The 15,672-nt window shown below is 40.5% G+C and overlaps 1 protein-coding gene across 2 annotated transcripts; it reads left to right on the top strand.

Moving 5' to 3' along the window:
* Positions 1-4,265: 4,265 nt before the first annotated feature.
* Positions 4,266-14,717, top strand: LOC119906554 (kinesin-like protein KIF1A). Of its 2 annotated transcripts, XM_038723922.1 has the most exons (23): positions 4,266-4,333; positions 4,471-4,653; positions 4,760-4,825; positions 5,103-5,281; positions 5,568-5,679; positions 5,929-6,006; positions 6,180-6,245; positions 6,334-6,351; positions 6,437-6,515; positions 6,607-6,685; positions 6,963-7,105; positions 8,569-8,607; positions 10,214-10,416; positions 11,159-11,238; positions 11,546-11,621; positions 12,264-12,343; positions 12,483-12,589; positions 12,691-12,771; positions 12,900-13,080; positions 13,339-13,411; positions 13,656-13,985; positions 14,083-14,261; positions 14,546-14,717. In XM_038723922.1, the coding sequence occupies exons 2-23, from the start codon at positions 4,498-4,500 to the stop codon at positions 14,685-14,687; spliced, it is 2,547 nt and encodes an 848-aa protein (XP_038579850.1). In that variant the 5' UTR covers positions 4,266-4,333; positions 4,471-4,497; the 3' UTR covers positions 14,688-14,717. The 2 variants fall into 2 exon arrangements, with proteins under 2 accessions (XP_038579850.1, XP_038579851.1); XM_038723923.1 differs by lacking the exon at positions 8,569-8,607 and having other exon boundaries at positions 10,283-10,416; positions 14,546-14,716.
* The last annotated feature ends 955 nt before the right edge of the window (positions 14,718-15,672 follow it).

Raw genomic sequence — 15,672 nt, 5'->3', positions numbered from 1 at the left:
AATCATGTTTGCCCTCCATGACGTGACTTAGAGAACTGCCGTCATCTATAAACTCAGCACCCCGTAATTAAAAAGCATTTCCATTATAAAAAGATAAGACAGGTAGTAAAGGGGGCTATGATGAGTAGACATGCTGTGTGCTTAAAATGCTGCTAAAACTGGCCTCAGGTGGAGAGCTGTGACCACTGTGACGTCACGTAAGCTGCTGAGTTTAATATGAATGGGCAGATCTGCCTCATGTCTAACCCTCATATATGCTGCCAATCACTGCTACTCTAAAGTAATTACTTTATCTGAGAGCTTTTCTTTCCAGCGCTGGATTATGGGGGGGGGGGGGTCATCTTGTATGAATCATACCACAAACCAGAGATGACTAAGCAACGAGAGGATGTCGTACTGCAGGGGCTCTGCTTCTTGGTAATAGACAGATCTTGATGTATTTTTCATTTTAGTGGTTCGGTAAAGTTGTCCACGTCTCCTTTCAGATTTGGTTTATTTGATCGGTCTCCTCTGTTATAGAGTCCTGATTTTATAAAACCAAGGCAGTGTTATTTACCAAGAAGACCACTGAGTTTCTTTCTTGTTTTTACCTCGTGGCAGCTTGAGACCTTGTGGGACCTTCATTAATTGTCAGGCTGTATTAGATACACATTATATAATGTGTATCTAATATATATCTAATATATACATATATATGTGTGTACACCTATAGAGGCTTTTCAAAGAGGGCTTTTTTCTTCAGTGATGGAAGGGATGTTTGTTAATGCTGCATATCAGAAATGCAGTATTAAAACAAACATAATGGGTTGTTGTTGTTTTTTTTACGAGATATTGTAAACAAATTGCAGTGACCCACCATTACACTTTTTCACTGTTTCAACTGCACCACCTCATCACTGAAACTGCATTTTCTTTAAAAAGTGGTTAGTTAGGACATGTGCAAAGCCATCAATTCTACTTATTTCTGTCTTTGTGCTGCTGCAACACCAGATAAATAAATCTTATCTTATCTTATATTATTTTTACTGTAAAGAAATGCACAGCCACAGCTTACTTACTGAATATGTGATCGGACTGGCTTTGTAATGGCCAACAACACCAACGTTCAGAGTGATGTCTGATGTTACAACATATTATTGTATGACCATTTGTTGCAGAAGACACACAGTGCACAGTGGGAGAAATTAGCACTGTGGAAAGCATTTCCAGCTGATTAGTGAAATTGATTCTGTAGCTGTGCTTAGCAGTAAACATCATGTATTTAAGGACAATAATATTGGATAAATATGAAAGAGAGGACTGTGTGAGTCTGTAGTGCATCTACAGCATGCTCATAGTTGGCCATCTTCCAGAGTATCCGGACAAATCATGCCCGGTAAATGAAGCCTCGTCTTTCTGTCATGGTGAGGAATGGGCCTGAAACCCGAAACCCAGCCACTGGCCTACATTTCATAGCTGGGAGTACAGTACCAGTGTAGAGAGGAAATAGTAGTGTGTACACTTACTTGAAAGTGTACTTAGCCCTGGGCCTTTTTCTCTATTATCGACCACATCTGCATTAGCAGAGAAAATGGTGTCTGGACCTCTGGGAGCAGGGAGGAAGCATTTTTATAGCTGGTATTACCACACCACTATTTTTCTTGGGTGGGCACGCTACTAGGTTTTGGCATATTCACATAAAAACTCTTGATTGGAAAACTTGAGTATAATAGATGCCTTAAGAAAAACAATAGTACTTTGCGTTTATGTTTAACTACACAATGTAAATTGTAACTGTAAAATGTTTCTCTAAATCATGCGAATGAACGGACAGTAGCATCCCATCATACAGGCTTTAATTGTAAATTGAAAGGAGTTTTCTACAAAACCCCCATTGTAGTTGGTTCAACTTGATTTTTTGAGAATATTATTCTTTCATGTGGTCAATTGTCATCATCATAAAGGGAGGGAGGGAGTACCTCAGTTTTGCTCAAAAAGGGTCATGAAGCAGACTTATCTAATATCAAGTTAGGTCGGAGATCCGTAGGAAAATATTTTATCAATCATAAATGTACTACGAACATTTGCTTGAGACATCAGTGGTGATCCTGGGATGTAAATCTACCAGACCAAAATGGTATTTTTTAGACTGCAATTCTCTGTGAATCACAAAAAACACTGACCATCATATATCCATTAGAAGGCTACAGTGGGTGTGGAAGTCATCTAGGGAGACCACGCCAACACATCAGAAAATTAAATCAGAAATGAAACACCATTAGTAGTCTGACTAAGTCAGAATGGTTTACATTTGCCTCTCGTTATTTTAATAATGTTTAAATGATTATAAACGAAAATGATTGTGTGCGAGACTTTGGTCTGCTGCTGTGTTGTGGAAAAGCTTGGGTGGGGAATCCGCTGTAGCACCCAGGCATGATGGACCCCCTCAGGACCGTACAGAGAGGAGGAAGGAGAGGAAGACAAAAGAGACAGAAGAAGAGTGGGAAGGAGGGGCGCAGAATATGAGAGCGAAAGTGGAGGAGAGGATTGGGTGTTTACAGGAAAGCTGGATGTGGCATGATTGAGGTGTGGTCCTGCTACTGGAACTCTCTTTTTTGATATAAATTTGAATTTCCTTTTGAGTCAGATCCTCTTTTAGTGTGTATGTGAGTGGACAGGGAGGGGACTTGGGGACGAGCCACGTTGGTGTGAGATATATATATATTTGTAAATTTTGCTATATCTAAAAAATGTGTAATGGGCAAAACATAGTTTACTGTTTGAGTAGAAAAAGTAGAAAAACATTCACTGAGGTGGAATTTTTCTGAAGGATAACATCGCACTACTGAGCCTGTTGAAGTACAGCTCAGGGATGATGGTTGTTTCACGCTGAGACTGTTGAAAGCTGAGCTGAGCCTGACAAGCTGAGTCTGAGCTGTCCTAAAATGGCCACTGGTAGATAGAGAAACCCGGTACACAACAACATGGTCGTTTGACTGGCACCATCATCAGGCCAAAACCTACATTTGAAAACAGAGAATAGTGAAAATGTGTCTTCTTTTTATCAAGAAATTTTGTTTTTTTTGGTGTGTAATGATGCTATAGCACCAGTGGAGCCAGACTGAAGATTTTCTTGCTTTTGATATTCCTATTCTCTCATGTGTACACAAGTTTGGATGTTTACAGAGTGATTCATTATGTGTCACCTTGAAACTTGAAATTAAAGCTAAACACTTCACTTGTGTATCAGTGGTCAGCAGTAAGTCCCTCTATTATTTCATCAAAGCCTGCAAATGTATACTGCTTATGTTGTTTATACAATCTTGTAGATTCAGTTTCTTTAAAATGGCATTTTGCAATTTTTAAACCATGTTTTGAAGCCTCGAGTTTGTCCAATAGGGCGCCGCCATGTTGATTTTTGTGACGGTGGAGCTAACGGTGGAGCCGTTTGTGGAGCTAGTTAGCTTGCTTAACTAGCTGCATCTGTATTTCACCTTAGCTGTCATTTTGTCTAGCGAACAACAGTCTTAAAACTAAATGTACTCACCAGAGAAAGTGAACAGCCAGCTCCTAATAAGCTTTTTCAACAGCGCTGGTTAAATTACACAGTGCCGTGGGTATGAGTTACCCTAGCCTGATTGACAGGTTGCCATGGTAACGACTTGTCAATCATAGATATCCCTGTCCTGAAGCATACTCTGCTTTCTGGTCTATTTTCCTCTAAATGGGACCAGAATTTACTAAATGAACATATTGTTGTATTGAAGAAGACCTGAAGCTAGCGACTGAGACCATAAACTCATTAGGAAAGTGTTCACTGAGGTAATAAATCAGCTGAGAAGTAGGGTCATTTTACCATTATTTGTAATGGAACCGGACTTCTTTTTGCAACCAGAAGTGTCGCCCCCTGCTTGCCGTTCGATAGAATGCAGGTTTAATGGACTTGCGCGTTTGCTCAGGTTTCTGACCAGAAGCTTCCTGCTTGATGGCAACTGATATAACAGATATATGTATTTCATTTCATGAAAAAAAGATTGTCTCAGCACTCTGTTGGTCCTCCAAAAAAGTGTTTTGTTGCAATACATCAGCAGTGTCATCATGTTTTGCTTTAGTGCAAAGGCGCAAATCACTAAAGGTGATATTGGTACATAAAGAGGAGGTGGCGACTAAGGCCTTCCCAGCTCTATTAGCACAACATGACACCGACACAGCTCAGATAGAGTTTCCCGTGGGCAGCTCTCACCCTCCCTCTGACCCGTGTTCCTTGTCCTGTCTTTCAGCCATCATCAACCCCAAGCAGGCCAAAGACAACAAGAGCTTCAACTTTGATTACTCCTACTGGTCCCACACCTCGGTAACTCTTTCTGCACCCCCACAGCGCAAATGTTGTACAGACACCCCAACAAAGACACACACTCGCGCACACTTACACTTTTACATTATATGATAAAGTGTAAGACTTATACGGTGGTTATTCATCTTTGTCCACAGCCCGAGGATGTCAATTATGCTTCTCAGATGCAAGTATACAAAGACATCGGAGAGGAAATGTTGCTGCACGCCTTTGAGGGCTACAACGTCTGCATCTTTGCTTATGGTCAGACAGGCGCTGGCAAGTCCTACACCATGATGGGGAAACAGGATGTCAAGGACCAACAAGGAATCATTCCCCTGGTACCGACTTATGATGATTTGACCAGTGCTGATAATAAATCAGAGGATAGCTGATTTCTCAGATTTTACAACTGTAGAAATCATGTTTTTATTTTTCTCCTTCCAGCTGTGTGAAGACCTTTTCACTAAGATCAATGACAATACAGACAACAGCATGTCTTATTCTGTGGAGGTAAGCATCAATGCCCCTTGTCATCAGCTCCTCCCTTTTAGTTTATGATTTTGTTTAGTTTATTCCATTTATTTGTCAGGGCCCAAGTACAAAAACATTAATCTCACACAAAGTGAAGAGAAGTATTGTCCCAGATTTAGCTACTTGCTCATTTCCATCTCTAGTCCCTGGACAGGTAGACACAAAAACTAATACTGCTAATGCAATTAAGACAAATACAGGTTCACTGTCTGTGCTGTACACCTGAACCTCAAGCTAATATTATAACTCTAAACAGGTAAGCTACATGGAAATCTACTGTGAACGTGTGCGGGACTTACTGAACCCCAAAAATAAAGGGAACCTGCGTGTTCGAGAACATCCTCTGATGGGGCCTTATGTGGAGGACCTGTCTAAGCTGGCTGTCACCTCCTACAATGACATCCAGGACCTGATGGACTCTGGCAACAAGGCCAGGTGAGAAGCTGTTCAATCATTCAGGCACTGTTGCCATAGAGGGTTTAGTAAAATGTACAGTACATACCAGAAGGATCACACACTATAGCTGTGCCGACACTCACAATCAGAGACAGAAGTTCTTATTATGGGTTTATGGTTGATTATTTATATTGTACCCATTTGGCCTTTGAACTCTGTTTTTTGATTGTTTGTCACGCCTGCAACATAAATAGTAGGATTTGCAATTTGCTCCGTCATCTTAAGAGACACATTTTCCTTAATAATGTGTTCACTGTTTCTACAGGACTGTGGCTGCCACCAACATGAATGAGACAAGCAGTCGCTCGCATGCTGTCTTTAACATTATATTCACTCAGAAACGCCATGATGCTGAGACTGATAACACCTCTGAAAAGGTAGTTTTATCACTCCCTGAGTGAACTTGTTTACATTGATCTGTTGCCTGTGCTTGTCGATGAGCTGATTGATGACACAGATTTAAATCTTGTCGTAAATTGGAAATCAATGATTGCTTGAAGGTCATGCTGTAATGAAAAGGTAATATTTTTTAATGAAAACTGTCTCTGAAATAAAGATGATTAGCTTTAGCTTTTTTAGTTGTCAGATAATGTCTTGCAGTTTATTTAGTGGATGTTCTGTTGCAGGTCAGCAAAATAAGTTTGGTGGATTTGGCGGGAAGTGAGAGGGCTGATTCTACTGGAGCCAAAGGGACCAGGCTTAAGGTGAAATGTTTCTCTCAACTGCACTGTGAATATTCAAACACAAAATACATTTTATTACCCTATAAGGAAACAATGATGATAAGAGACATATATATATATATATATATATATTTGCATATTAAAGAAGTTCATTTCAATGTGAATATCATTCTCTGCTTCTTGTTGTATCGCAGGAAGGAGCAAATATCAACAAATCTCTAACTACACTGGGGAAAGTCATCTCTGCTTTGGCAGAAGTGGTATGTATTACATCTTCATATGGCACATTGTGAGATAAAGCTGTTCTGCAGGATAAACATGTTCATTTTACTGTCTACTTCATTTTAGGACTCTGGGTCGAATAAGGTAATTTATAATTTTTTTAATTCACCTTTACCTAAATGCCATCACATGCATTGATTTTAATTTTTAGATTTAATGTAATACACAGAATAAAAAGAAGAAGAAAGTGGAAAGCCACATCCCCTACAGAGATTCGGTTCTCACCTGGTTACTGAGAGAAAATTTGGGTATGAACACAGTATTTATTTCTTTGTTAAAAGTCAGTGGTCAACTAGTTCTGGACAAACTGAGACCAAAGTGTTGTCTTAATTGTGTCAGGGGGGAATTCTCGTACTGCGATGGTGGCTGCCCTGAGTCCAGCTGACATCAACTACGATGAGACCCTCAGCACACTCAGGTACAGAGCAGACAAACTGCATCTTTTTCATCCCACACCGCTGCTGAATGTGGCTTTGAAGGAAACTGATGGCAGTGAGACTTAAGTGTTGTGTGATACACGTTTTCCTACGCGGCTTGCATCAGTTTTACACTTCAAACGCCCTTCTTGAGTTACAATGCGAGGCTGCAGAATCCTGTGGATGTGTAATGTCAGGGGGATGGTGAATGTGTGTGCCTTTTTGTCTCCTCCCTCACCTGTGTCAGCATGCCCAATGATCCCTCCCTTGCACCCGCAGGTATGCAGACCGCGCCAAACAGATTCGCTGTAACGCTGTGATCAACGAGGACCCCAACAACCGACTGGTTCGCGAGCTGAAGGAGGAGGTGTCTCGTCTGAAAGATCTCCTCTATGCCCAGGGCCTGGGTGACATCATTGAGAGTAAGGGATCATTTATTGGATTTGTGAGACCATTGCTCTCTATAGATTTAATTTCAAGTGTTTGTAATGGTCTCAGATCCTGTGTGCACACTATTCTCAATGATACGCTCAGTCTCACCTCAGCCCACACAGCTCCCCTCACAAGCACTACATTTTATTCTCCGTGCTCACAAACATTGTGTGTGTTGATGTGTGTTCAGATAGAACACAAAGCAAATTAGCCAGTGCAGAAAAATCAATAGGAAGCTGTAAATGGAGATAAACAGATACTGGTTCTCTTTAGACTGCAGTGGGTCCAGACGTACAGATTACTCCCATGTTGTGCAAAAAAAACAAGCAGGCAGGACTGGAAATAGTGTTGGCAGGCTCTCAAGTATTAGCTTTTGGAGCTAGTATGTCAAGCTAGCTAACATTAGCACATAACAGTCTGATGCCATTGAGTTCCATTATGGGAAATGTAGGACGTCAAATGGAGCCCCATCCACAACACTGCGTTTTCAAATTAAAACGGAGACCTTTTGCTACATTTGCACCTCCCATCCAGACTAACACGGCGAAAACGAAGACCTAAAATGGAGAAGTTTGGAAACGCTGCCTCCCCGTTTTGCGTTTCAAAGCTCCGGAGGGCATTTTAGTGAAGTCGGGCAAAAACAGAGGTTCTCTGATTGGGTCTCATAAGTCATGTAAAGCAGAAGAACGATGCTACTGACAGAGTTTTTGAGTTGGTCTTTTTATTAAAATATTCTGTACCGTGCAAATAACACTTATCTGCCTACACTTGTACTGTGCATGTCGCCGTTTCCTTTGCGATGACTCCCAGTCTGTTTTCCGCCACCACACTCCCGTGTTACATTCAGTAGCCTAGCCCAGCTCATTAGTGGTGCATGCAAAAAAAAATCTGGTCTGATGCTTCGTCTGCATTTCTTTATTCTTTCGCCAAATCTTCTGCAACTACGGAAGAGACTGCTTCATGTTTACACCGGCATGCGTATGCCCAGTGTACCCGAACGGCCACTAGATGTGCGTTTTTACTCTTTTAATGTAGACTGAGATCAACTCTAAAACGCTGGTGTGGACAGAGATCGTATTTGTTTTAATTCTCTGTTTGTAAACTAAAACGGAGTAGTGTGAATAGGGCCTTAGTCTTCTTGTTTTTATTCAAGTAGCACAGGTCAACAACAATAAGCGAATTTCATCTTCTTCATTGAATGAAAGAGGTGTGAATCCTGGTCTCCTTGTAAACAAGATGAAAATGTGTTCACATATGAACGCATCTTCACACAGAAATGAAAATGCAAATAGAGCAGTGGAGCTAAACTGATGTTAATTTGTGTTGAGTAGTCTGCTCAGGTGTTCTGCAAATAAGAAGTGCATGTTTAAATCCATGAACATTTTTATCTAAAGGTGTTACGCTGTCTCTTTCTCTCTCTCTCTTTGTCACTCTTTATCTTCTCTTCTCCCAGCATATCGAACATCTGGTGCTGATATAGAGGGTTTGAAATGTGTGTTTTCTGGCTCTTGCTTTTGCTCTTGTGGCAGCTTAGCATCACCCGTGCTTGCTGTGACAGTAAACAATAGCTTTCTGTGTTCTCTGCAGCACCACAATATTGTAAAGAATTTAGTTTTAAATGTTTCATTTAGGAGAGCTGCATTGAAATGAATGTAGCTATATGTTAATGCAATATTAACAGCATGTAGTCCAGGTCTGGGGGTGATTTTCATGCTTTGTCATTTTGGCTCTAATCTAAATGTGCCATGTCATGGTGCTGTAGAGATCTGTGTATGGCTTTATAGCTGTGGCATCGGTGGGGCAGGGCTAAACTGTGCATGAAGCAGCAAAGCAATAAATATGGAAGATTGTGTACAATAATGCGATATATTTCATCCCAATCTTTAATTTCCCTGATGTAAAAACTGTAGCTTCCCATCCCCCTGGCAGGGTCTGTCTCACTTTATCGCCTTCTGTTGGCAACCATAACAGAAAACATAAGATGATGATGCCGCCTTTAGAGGCACAGAGTATAATCACTTCCATAATACTGGATCTCTGAGGTAGTCATCTCATTTTTTGCGATAAATTTTCACTGTCTTTGAATATTTCAGGACTTCATTAACTGCACTGCAAAGGCGAGATTATGTGATCCGTCTTGGCGGACAACAGCCTGTCCAGATGGATGGGTGTGATACACTTTCCCAATTCATAGCTCTGTGTTGCCATAGCAGCAGCTGCAGGGTTGATGTTCTTTATTTTGTAGAATCTATTATAGGCCTTCGTGGTGCCACAACAGTGCCAAGATAAAACATTGAACATAAAACAAGGAACACAATCAGGGTTGTTGGTAGACTATTTTGATAAATAGAAATTATAAAAATTGGGATTCAGAAAGGTCCAATGAGGACTTAGGTTTCAAGGCTGTCCAAACAAACATACCACTCTATTTCTATTTCTCTGCCAGAGAAATGGATTTTTACTTTCAGCAATTTGTTTGACATTACTAATTTTAGAGAAGCACACTTAAATGCAATTGCATCTTAATTGAGAGTTCTGGCTTTCCAATGTTCTCCGCAGGAAATTAGACCCTATTACAAATGAGTCATTATGTCTGCAGAAAGGGCGGCCTAACTTATGAGCTTTATTTTCAATACATGATGACTAATTTTATTTTTGTGGTGAAAGATGCTTGATTGGGAGTGAGCAATAGAACCCGTGTCTCATACAAGATTTTTTGAAATGGCAGATGAACAGTATTTAGATGGCATCTTTGTTTTCTTGTTTTTGAATGTTCCTGCATATGATGCTCTGCTTGAGGTTTTTGTGTAACAGCTGCATTTTCTTTGGTTATGGCTGGATGGCCTCCCTATTGCATCTTGGTTGGTTGGTCCTCTCTGTGCGTGGCTTTCCCCCGGTGCTGCCCTCGCTTGTATAATTGCAATTCAAATTTCTCTTTGTGACGTTTTGTGAGTTGTTTCAGCCCACATATCTTCTTTTCTATTCTCTCTTCTCTTCTCTTCCTTATCTGTTTACATTCCTTCATTTCTTTATTCCTTATATCGATTACCCCAACCCCACTTCCTGTACATATGCCGTGCCCCCTCCCACCCTGACAGACCTATCCGATTACACGAACAATAACAATAAAGGCCAAGCTGTGAATCAAAAGGATGATCTCTCCACAGTGACCAATGCCATGACAGGGATGAGTCCCTCTCCGTCTCTCTCAGCCTTGTCCAGCCGCGCAGGATCCATTGCCAGCCTGCATGACCGCATCATGTTCAGCCCAGGCAGCGAAGAGGCCATCGAGAGACTGAAGGTGAATATTGGAGAGCAAACTCTACAGTTACAGTTCCATCATCTGCGTATTGTCAGATCATATGCAGATAAATCTTCAGTATCACTAGTATTTTAACTCATAACCCTCTCAGTAAGTAAAATGTAAGGCAGGAAATATTCTATCTTAGACCAAAACCAAAAGTCTGTTTCTCAATACTATCTGACTTCCCCAGACTGGATGATTTTTTCCTACTGATGCCATAAATCTCTACATATTTTGGGGGCATTTTATGCCTGTATTAGAAAATCAATAGTAGAAGGATGACAGAAGTGAGGGGAGAGAGATGGGGAATAATAGGCAATAAAGGCCCCAGGCTGGACTCACTCTGGGGGTGTTGTGATTCATGGTTGCTGCCTTAAACCCCCTAAAGTTTCCTTTTTAAACTATTTCCTAAAACAGTGGCTCACTGCAGTTTCTAACAAACGTTATTCAAACAGGATTAAATGGTGCATTTGTTGAGGACCATTTTCAGTTATGAATTTGGTGCTCAAGTAAATATTTATGGTTTAGTGTGTGTTTTAATAGTTTTTGGCCAAAAGGAGCTCTATGGCACATAGGAATAAGATATATCCAGCTTTGGCTACACAGGCAATACTTTTTCATGAGATCAGTTCATTATTGGTTTTGGGCTTTTCATGGGATTTGTTAACAAAAATAAAAATATAGAGCACCTCACCAGACTTGTTCTTGAAATAAATAAATATGTCTTTTCAAATGTCAGGAAACAGAGAAAATCATTGCTGAACTCAATGAGACTTGGGAAGAGAAACTTCGCAGAACAGAAGCTATTAGAATGGAAAGGTGAGAATTATTTTACTTTATTTAATTTCATTAGTAAAATCCTTCTTGAGATTATTTTTTTGCTTAAAAAACAAACAAATAAATTGTGAGAAAACACAAACACAAAGAGACAACAGGCTTACAGCAACAACAAATAGGAAACAGTGGGGTTGTTTTGCTGTACTGACTTATAAAGAAAAAGGAACCATTTTAAATTTGTGCAGCAAAAAAACCTATTTCATATAAACTACATTGATGACTGAGGCATCTTGACATAAGGACAAATCATGCAGCCACTTGGTATACTGAGTCTGACATTCATCCACAGAGAGGCCTTGCTGGCAGAAATGGGTGTAGCAATGCGAGAAGATGGTGGGACAGTTGGTGTGTTCTCTCCTAAGAAGGTAAGAAAATATCATCTCCAAAAATCATCTGTGATCTAATACTTACCATATCAATTATTCACTAAAATGCTTGTTTATTTACCCCAAAGCCCTCCAATAACCCTAGAAAGCCCGAGCCTGTGTTTATCGACACAGTTGGGCTGTTTTCCCCCAATGAGGTTTGTAGCTGTGAAGTGTTTAAAGCTGTCTTTTTCTCTGAGTGCTCTGAGTGTCACTTCAACAACAGCCTTGCCAAGGCAGATCAGTCGAGGGTTTTTCTTTTTCATTAAGTGTTATCTTCAATCTACTTCATTACTCACTTCAAACACTCTCTGAATGTAGTGATGGGTGTAAACATGGGGGGAATGATAATGGTAGTGCCCCCATTTCGGTGATTTATGGCTGTTTGCCTGCAGCCCCAAAACATCTGACTGGGTCTACATTAAACACTCATGCTGTAAAACTGTAGGGAGTTAATTTGACTGCATGGTTTCAACTATTGCTGATTGTTTGATGTTTGTTACTGGGAGATATTTATTTTCAGCTCTCTGATGTGCACTGGATGCATATGTTATATTGTAAATAACATATGGATAATTCATTATTTTTTTTACAATTTTACTAATTTCTTAAGTTAGTAAATTATTTCTTGTTCTGTGTCAGACACCTCATCTGGTGAACCTCAACGAGGATCCCTTGATGTCTGAGTGCCTGCTGTACTACATTAAAGATGGGATCACCAGGTTAGATATTGTAAAACATTTTCTGATCAAATATACTGGTATATAAACCGGTTCATGTTCTCTTGACATGTAGTATTTAATCAGTACGTTTTTAAATACTTTTTGCTCTGACATCATCTCATCACTTTTTATTTTTTAGGGTAGGTCGTGTAGACGCCAGCAGTCGTCAGGATATAGTCCTCAGTGGCCATTTCATTAAGGACGAGCACTGCACCTTTACCAGTTCTACAGGTCCAATGGGAGAAAGTGGGTGATGTTTGTCTTGATTCACAGGCTTGTAGTTGTGTACATCAGACTTAAATATTGACAGACAGAAGTGTCTCATTGCCTTCTCTGTTCCTAAGCAGCGGTTGTCCTAGAGCCTTGTGAAGAGGCTGAGACTTATGTCAACGGAAAGAGAGTGACTGAGCCCACTATCCTCAAATCAGGTCAGTTAGCTCACTTGCTCTGTGAATTTGAACTTTCCTTACGCATTTTAAATCTTAGTAGTAACATGTATGTCATTCTCTATTTATGCGTTTACATTAACATATTTAGATTTCTTATTCTCATAAAGGAAATCGCATCATCCTGGGGAAGAGCCATGTGTTTCGGTTCAACCACCCAGTGCAGGCCAGGGCTGAGAGGGAGAGGACCCCATGTGCTGAAACCCCTGCTGAGCCCGTGGACTGGGCTTTCGCCCAGAGGGAGCTGCTGGACAAACAGGGCATTGACATGAAACAGGAAATGGAACAGAGGTACTTTGGGAAAATAGTGAGCCTTTCAACTTTACTTTTTCAAGAAAGACAGTGAAGGTAGAGGATGGGTCCTCACCACCATATTGTAGTTAGGAACAACAGATAAGGAAGCTAGGAACTACTGGTAATTGAAGTTTTAAAGGCTACTACATTATACAAATCTGCAGCACAGTGCACAGTGAATGGCATGCTGCTCAGAACCTTAAGTTTCATCACTTCTGTCCAACCTGTTTTGTTCATTTATGTTTATGTCCTCAGGCTGCAGGAGTTGGAGGACCAGTATCGCAAAGAAAGAGAGGAGGCCAACAACCTTCTGGAGCAGCAAAGACTGGTACAGTGATGAGCAGCTTTGTATGCTCTTAATGTTAATCATTAATGCCACAGGTAGCTAGATCTATCTGAACTTGTGTTAAATCTGCTGTTAAAAGTAGCTCATCACCTCTAATGCAGTATCTTAAATGAAAATAAGTCACACAATATGTTTCCATGTTTTACAGAAAATGCACTAGTATTTGTTTAATGAGCCACTCACTGATATCAGTTCCTAAATGGCTTGTTAACAATCAATTGTCTAGGATTATGAGAGCAAGCTGGAGGCTCTTCAGAAGCAAGTGGACCGTTACTACCCAGAAGCCACTGAAGAAGAGGAAGAGCCAGAAGAAGAAGGTAGAAAACATTCTTTGACACAGATACATGTCTACATAGTGGTGAGCAAATCCTCACCAAATAAATGTGTTTTATTCTTTTTGCTCACAGTGCAATGGACAGAGAGGGAAAGAGAGCTGGCTGTGTGGGGCTTTCGTAAGTGGCGGAGCTACCAGTTCACCTCTCTCCGTGACCTGTTATGGGGAAATGCCATCTTCCTTAAGGAGGCCAATGCTATCAGTGTGGAACTCAAGAAGAAGGTCCAACATGCTGTTTTCATTTAAACTCCATTATATCCACTGATTCATGTTAAAGTATGTCTCCCTGACCATACCTTTGCTTTCTATGCCCATGCAGGTCCAGTTCCAGTTTGTGCTGCTCACAGACACTCTTTACTCCCCGCTGCCTCCAGACCTGTTGCCCCCAGAGGCAACTAAGGACAGAGAGATACGACACTTCCCACGCACCATTGTGGCCGTGGAGGTGCAGGATCAGAAAAATGGAGCCACCCACTACTGGACATTAGAAAAACTAAGGTACATGAACACCAAGTCTTTTCGGTTTAAAAGTCTGAGGACAATATAGATGAAGAAGAAGAAGAAGAAGATATACTTTATTAATCCCACTATTGCACACACAAATACAACTGTCAACAAGCCTATGATAAACAGTAGGAACAAAAAATGTTTATAGTGTCTTTGTGAGGGATACATTTCACAAGAAGCGCAGCATTCACTGGAAGAAATTTTCTTATTAACTCCATGATGTGCTACTTTTTAGCACAATGACTTAATGTGACAATTGTTGCTGTTTCTTGCAGGCAGAGGCTCGATCTCATGAGAGAGATGTACGATCGCGCTGCTGATGTGCCCAACAATACCACTGAAGACTGTGAAAATGTGATGACCGGAGGGGACCCCTTTTATGACCGCTTCCCCTGGTTCCGTCTGGTTGGCAGGTAAATACTGAACACCATTGGACCTACACAGTATATGGATATATATATATATACAGGAAGGAATTCATTCTGAACTCATACAAAGGTCAAAAGCAGAGAGCAAACAGAAGCCCAGTATTAGTCATACTTGTCCATTCAAGATAATGAGAGTCTGTTGGCTGTAATTCCCTTATATATTGAGCATGTGGTCAACTGATGGACCATAATGACGGAGACACCAACATGAAGTCGTCTGCAGCCCACTTCATTCATTCATTACTGAAGTCTGGTGTGTCCAGTCTATGCTCTGAGTGCACCACTATCACCAGATCTGTCCATTAGAATTGTATTCGTATGAAAGACTTACTGGGCATCATAAATAATGATAATAAAATAATAATCAATTATTTAGCAAATGTGATCACAAATTTGCACTGACTTTGTATTCACAATAAGCCTGTGCCATATCTTATCTCATATCTGACACATTTTAACTGCTGAATTATACTGCTGATTTTCAACTTTTAAATTCAATGTGCTTTATTAATGAATGAAGTCCCTTCTTTTTTTGATAGCCAGAGGGAATATTTTCCGCCTAACATGGGCTCACAGCTTTAACGTTAAGGATGGATCTGACAGCCAATGGAAATGATCGGGACATGCTAGTTGATGCCCATCTTTTTTAATGAGAAAAGTCGGTTGTGGAACATTTGAGATCGACATTTCTTCAGTCCTCCTACTCAAAACCTGCCATTTCTTTCCCTCCCACTCTGGCACACAGCCTCCCAATCTCTTTGCCAAGCACTCTCTCTCCTTCTCTGTCTCTCTTGCAGATGGGTCCTACACACAGTCACATGGTCTTGTTACATAATATTCATCTTATCAAGGCTTTTATGTCATTTAGCTTCTGCAAGATAGGCAAAAATGTTCAGCCACTATCTGAAAAATGTTTCCTTGAAATATCTTGTTTCTATGCTCATTTAGATTTTCTATTCATACAATATGTGAGT

Source organism: Micropterus salmoides, unplaced genomic scaffold (genome assembly GCF_014851395.1).
Source record: "Micropterus salmoides isolate LMB-PRFRI ecotype aquatic unplaced genomic scaffold, ASM1485139v1 Ms_hic_scaffold_167, whole genome shotgun sequence".
Classification (NCBI taxonomy): Eukaryota; Metazoa; Chordata; class Actinopteri; order Centrarchiformes; family Centrarchidae; genus Micropterus; species Micropterus salmoides.
The sequence above is the reverse complement of the archived record's forward strand: the minus strand, read 5'-3'. Positions and strand labels throughout refer to the sequence as shown.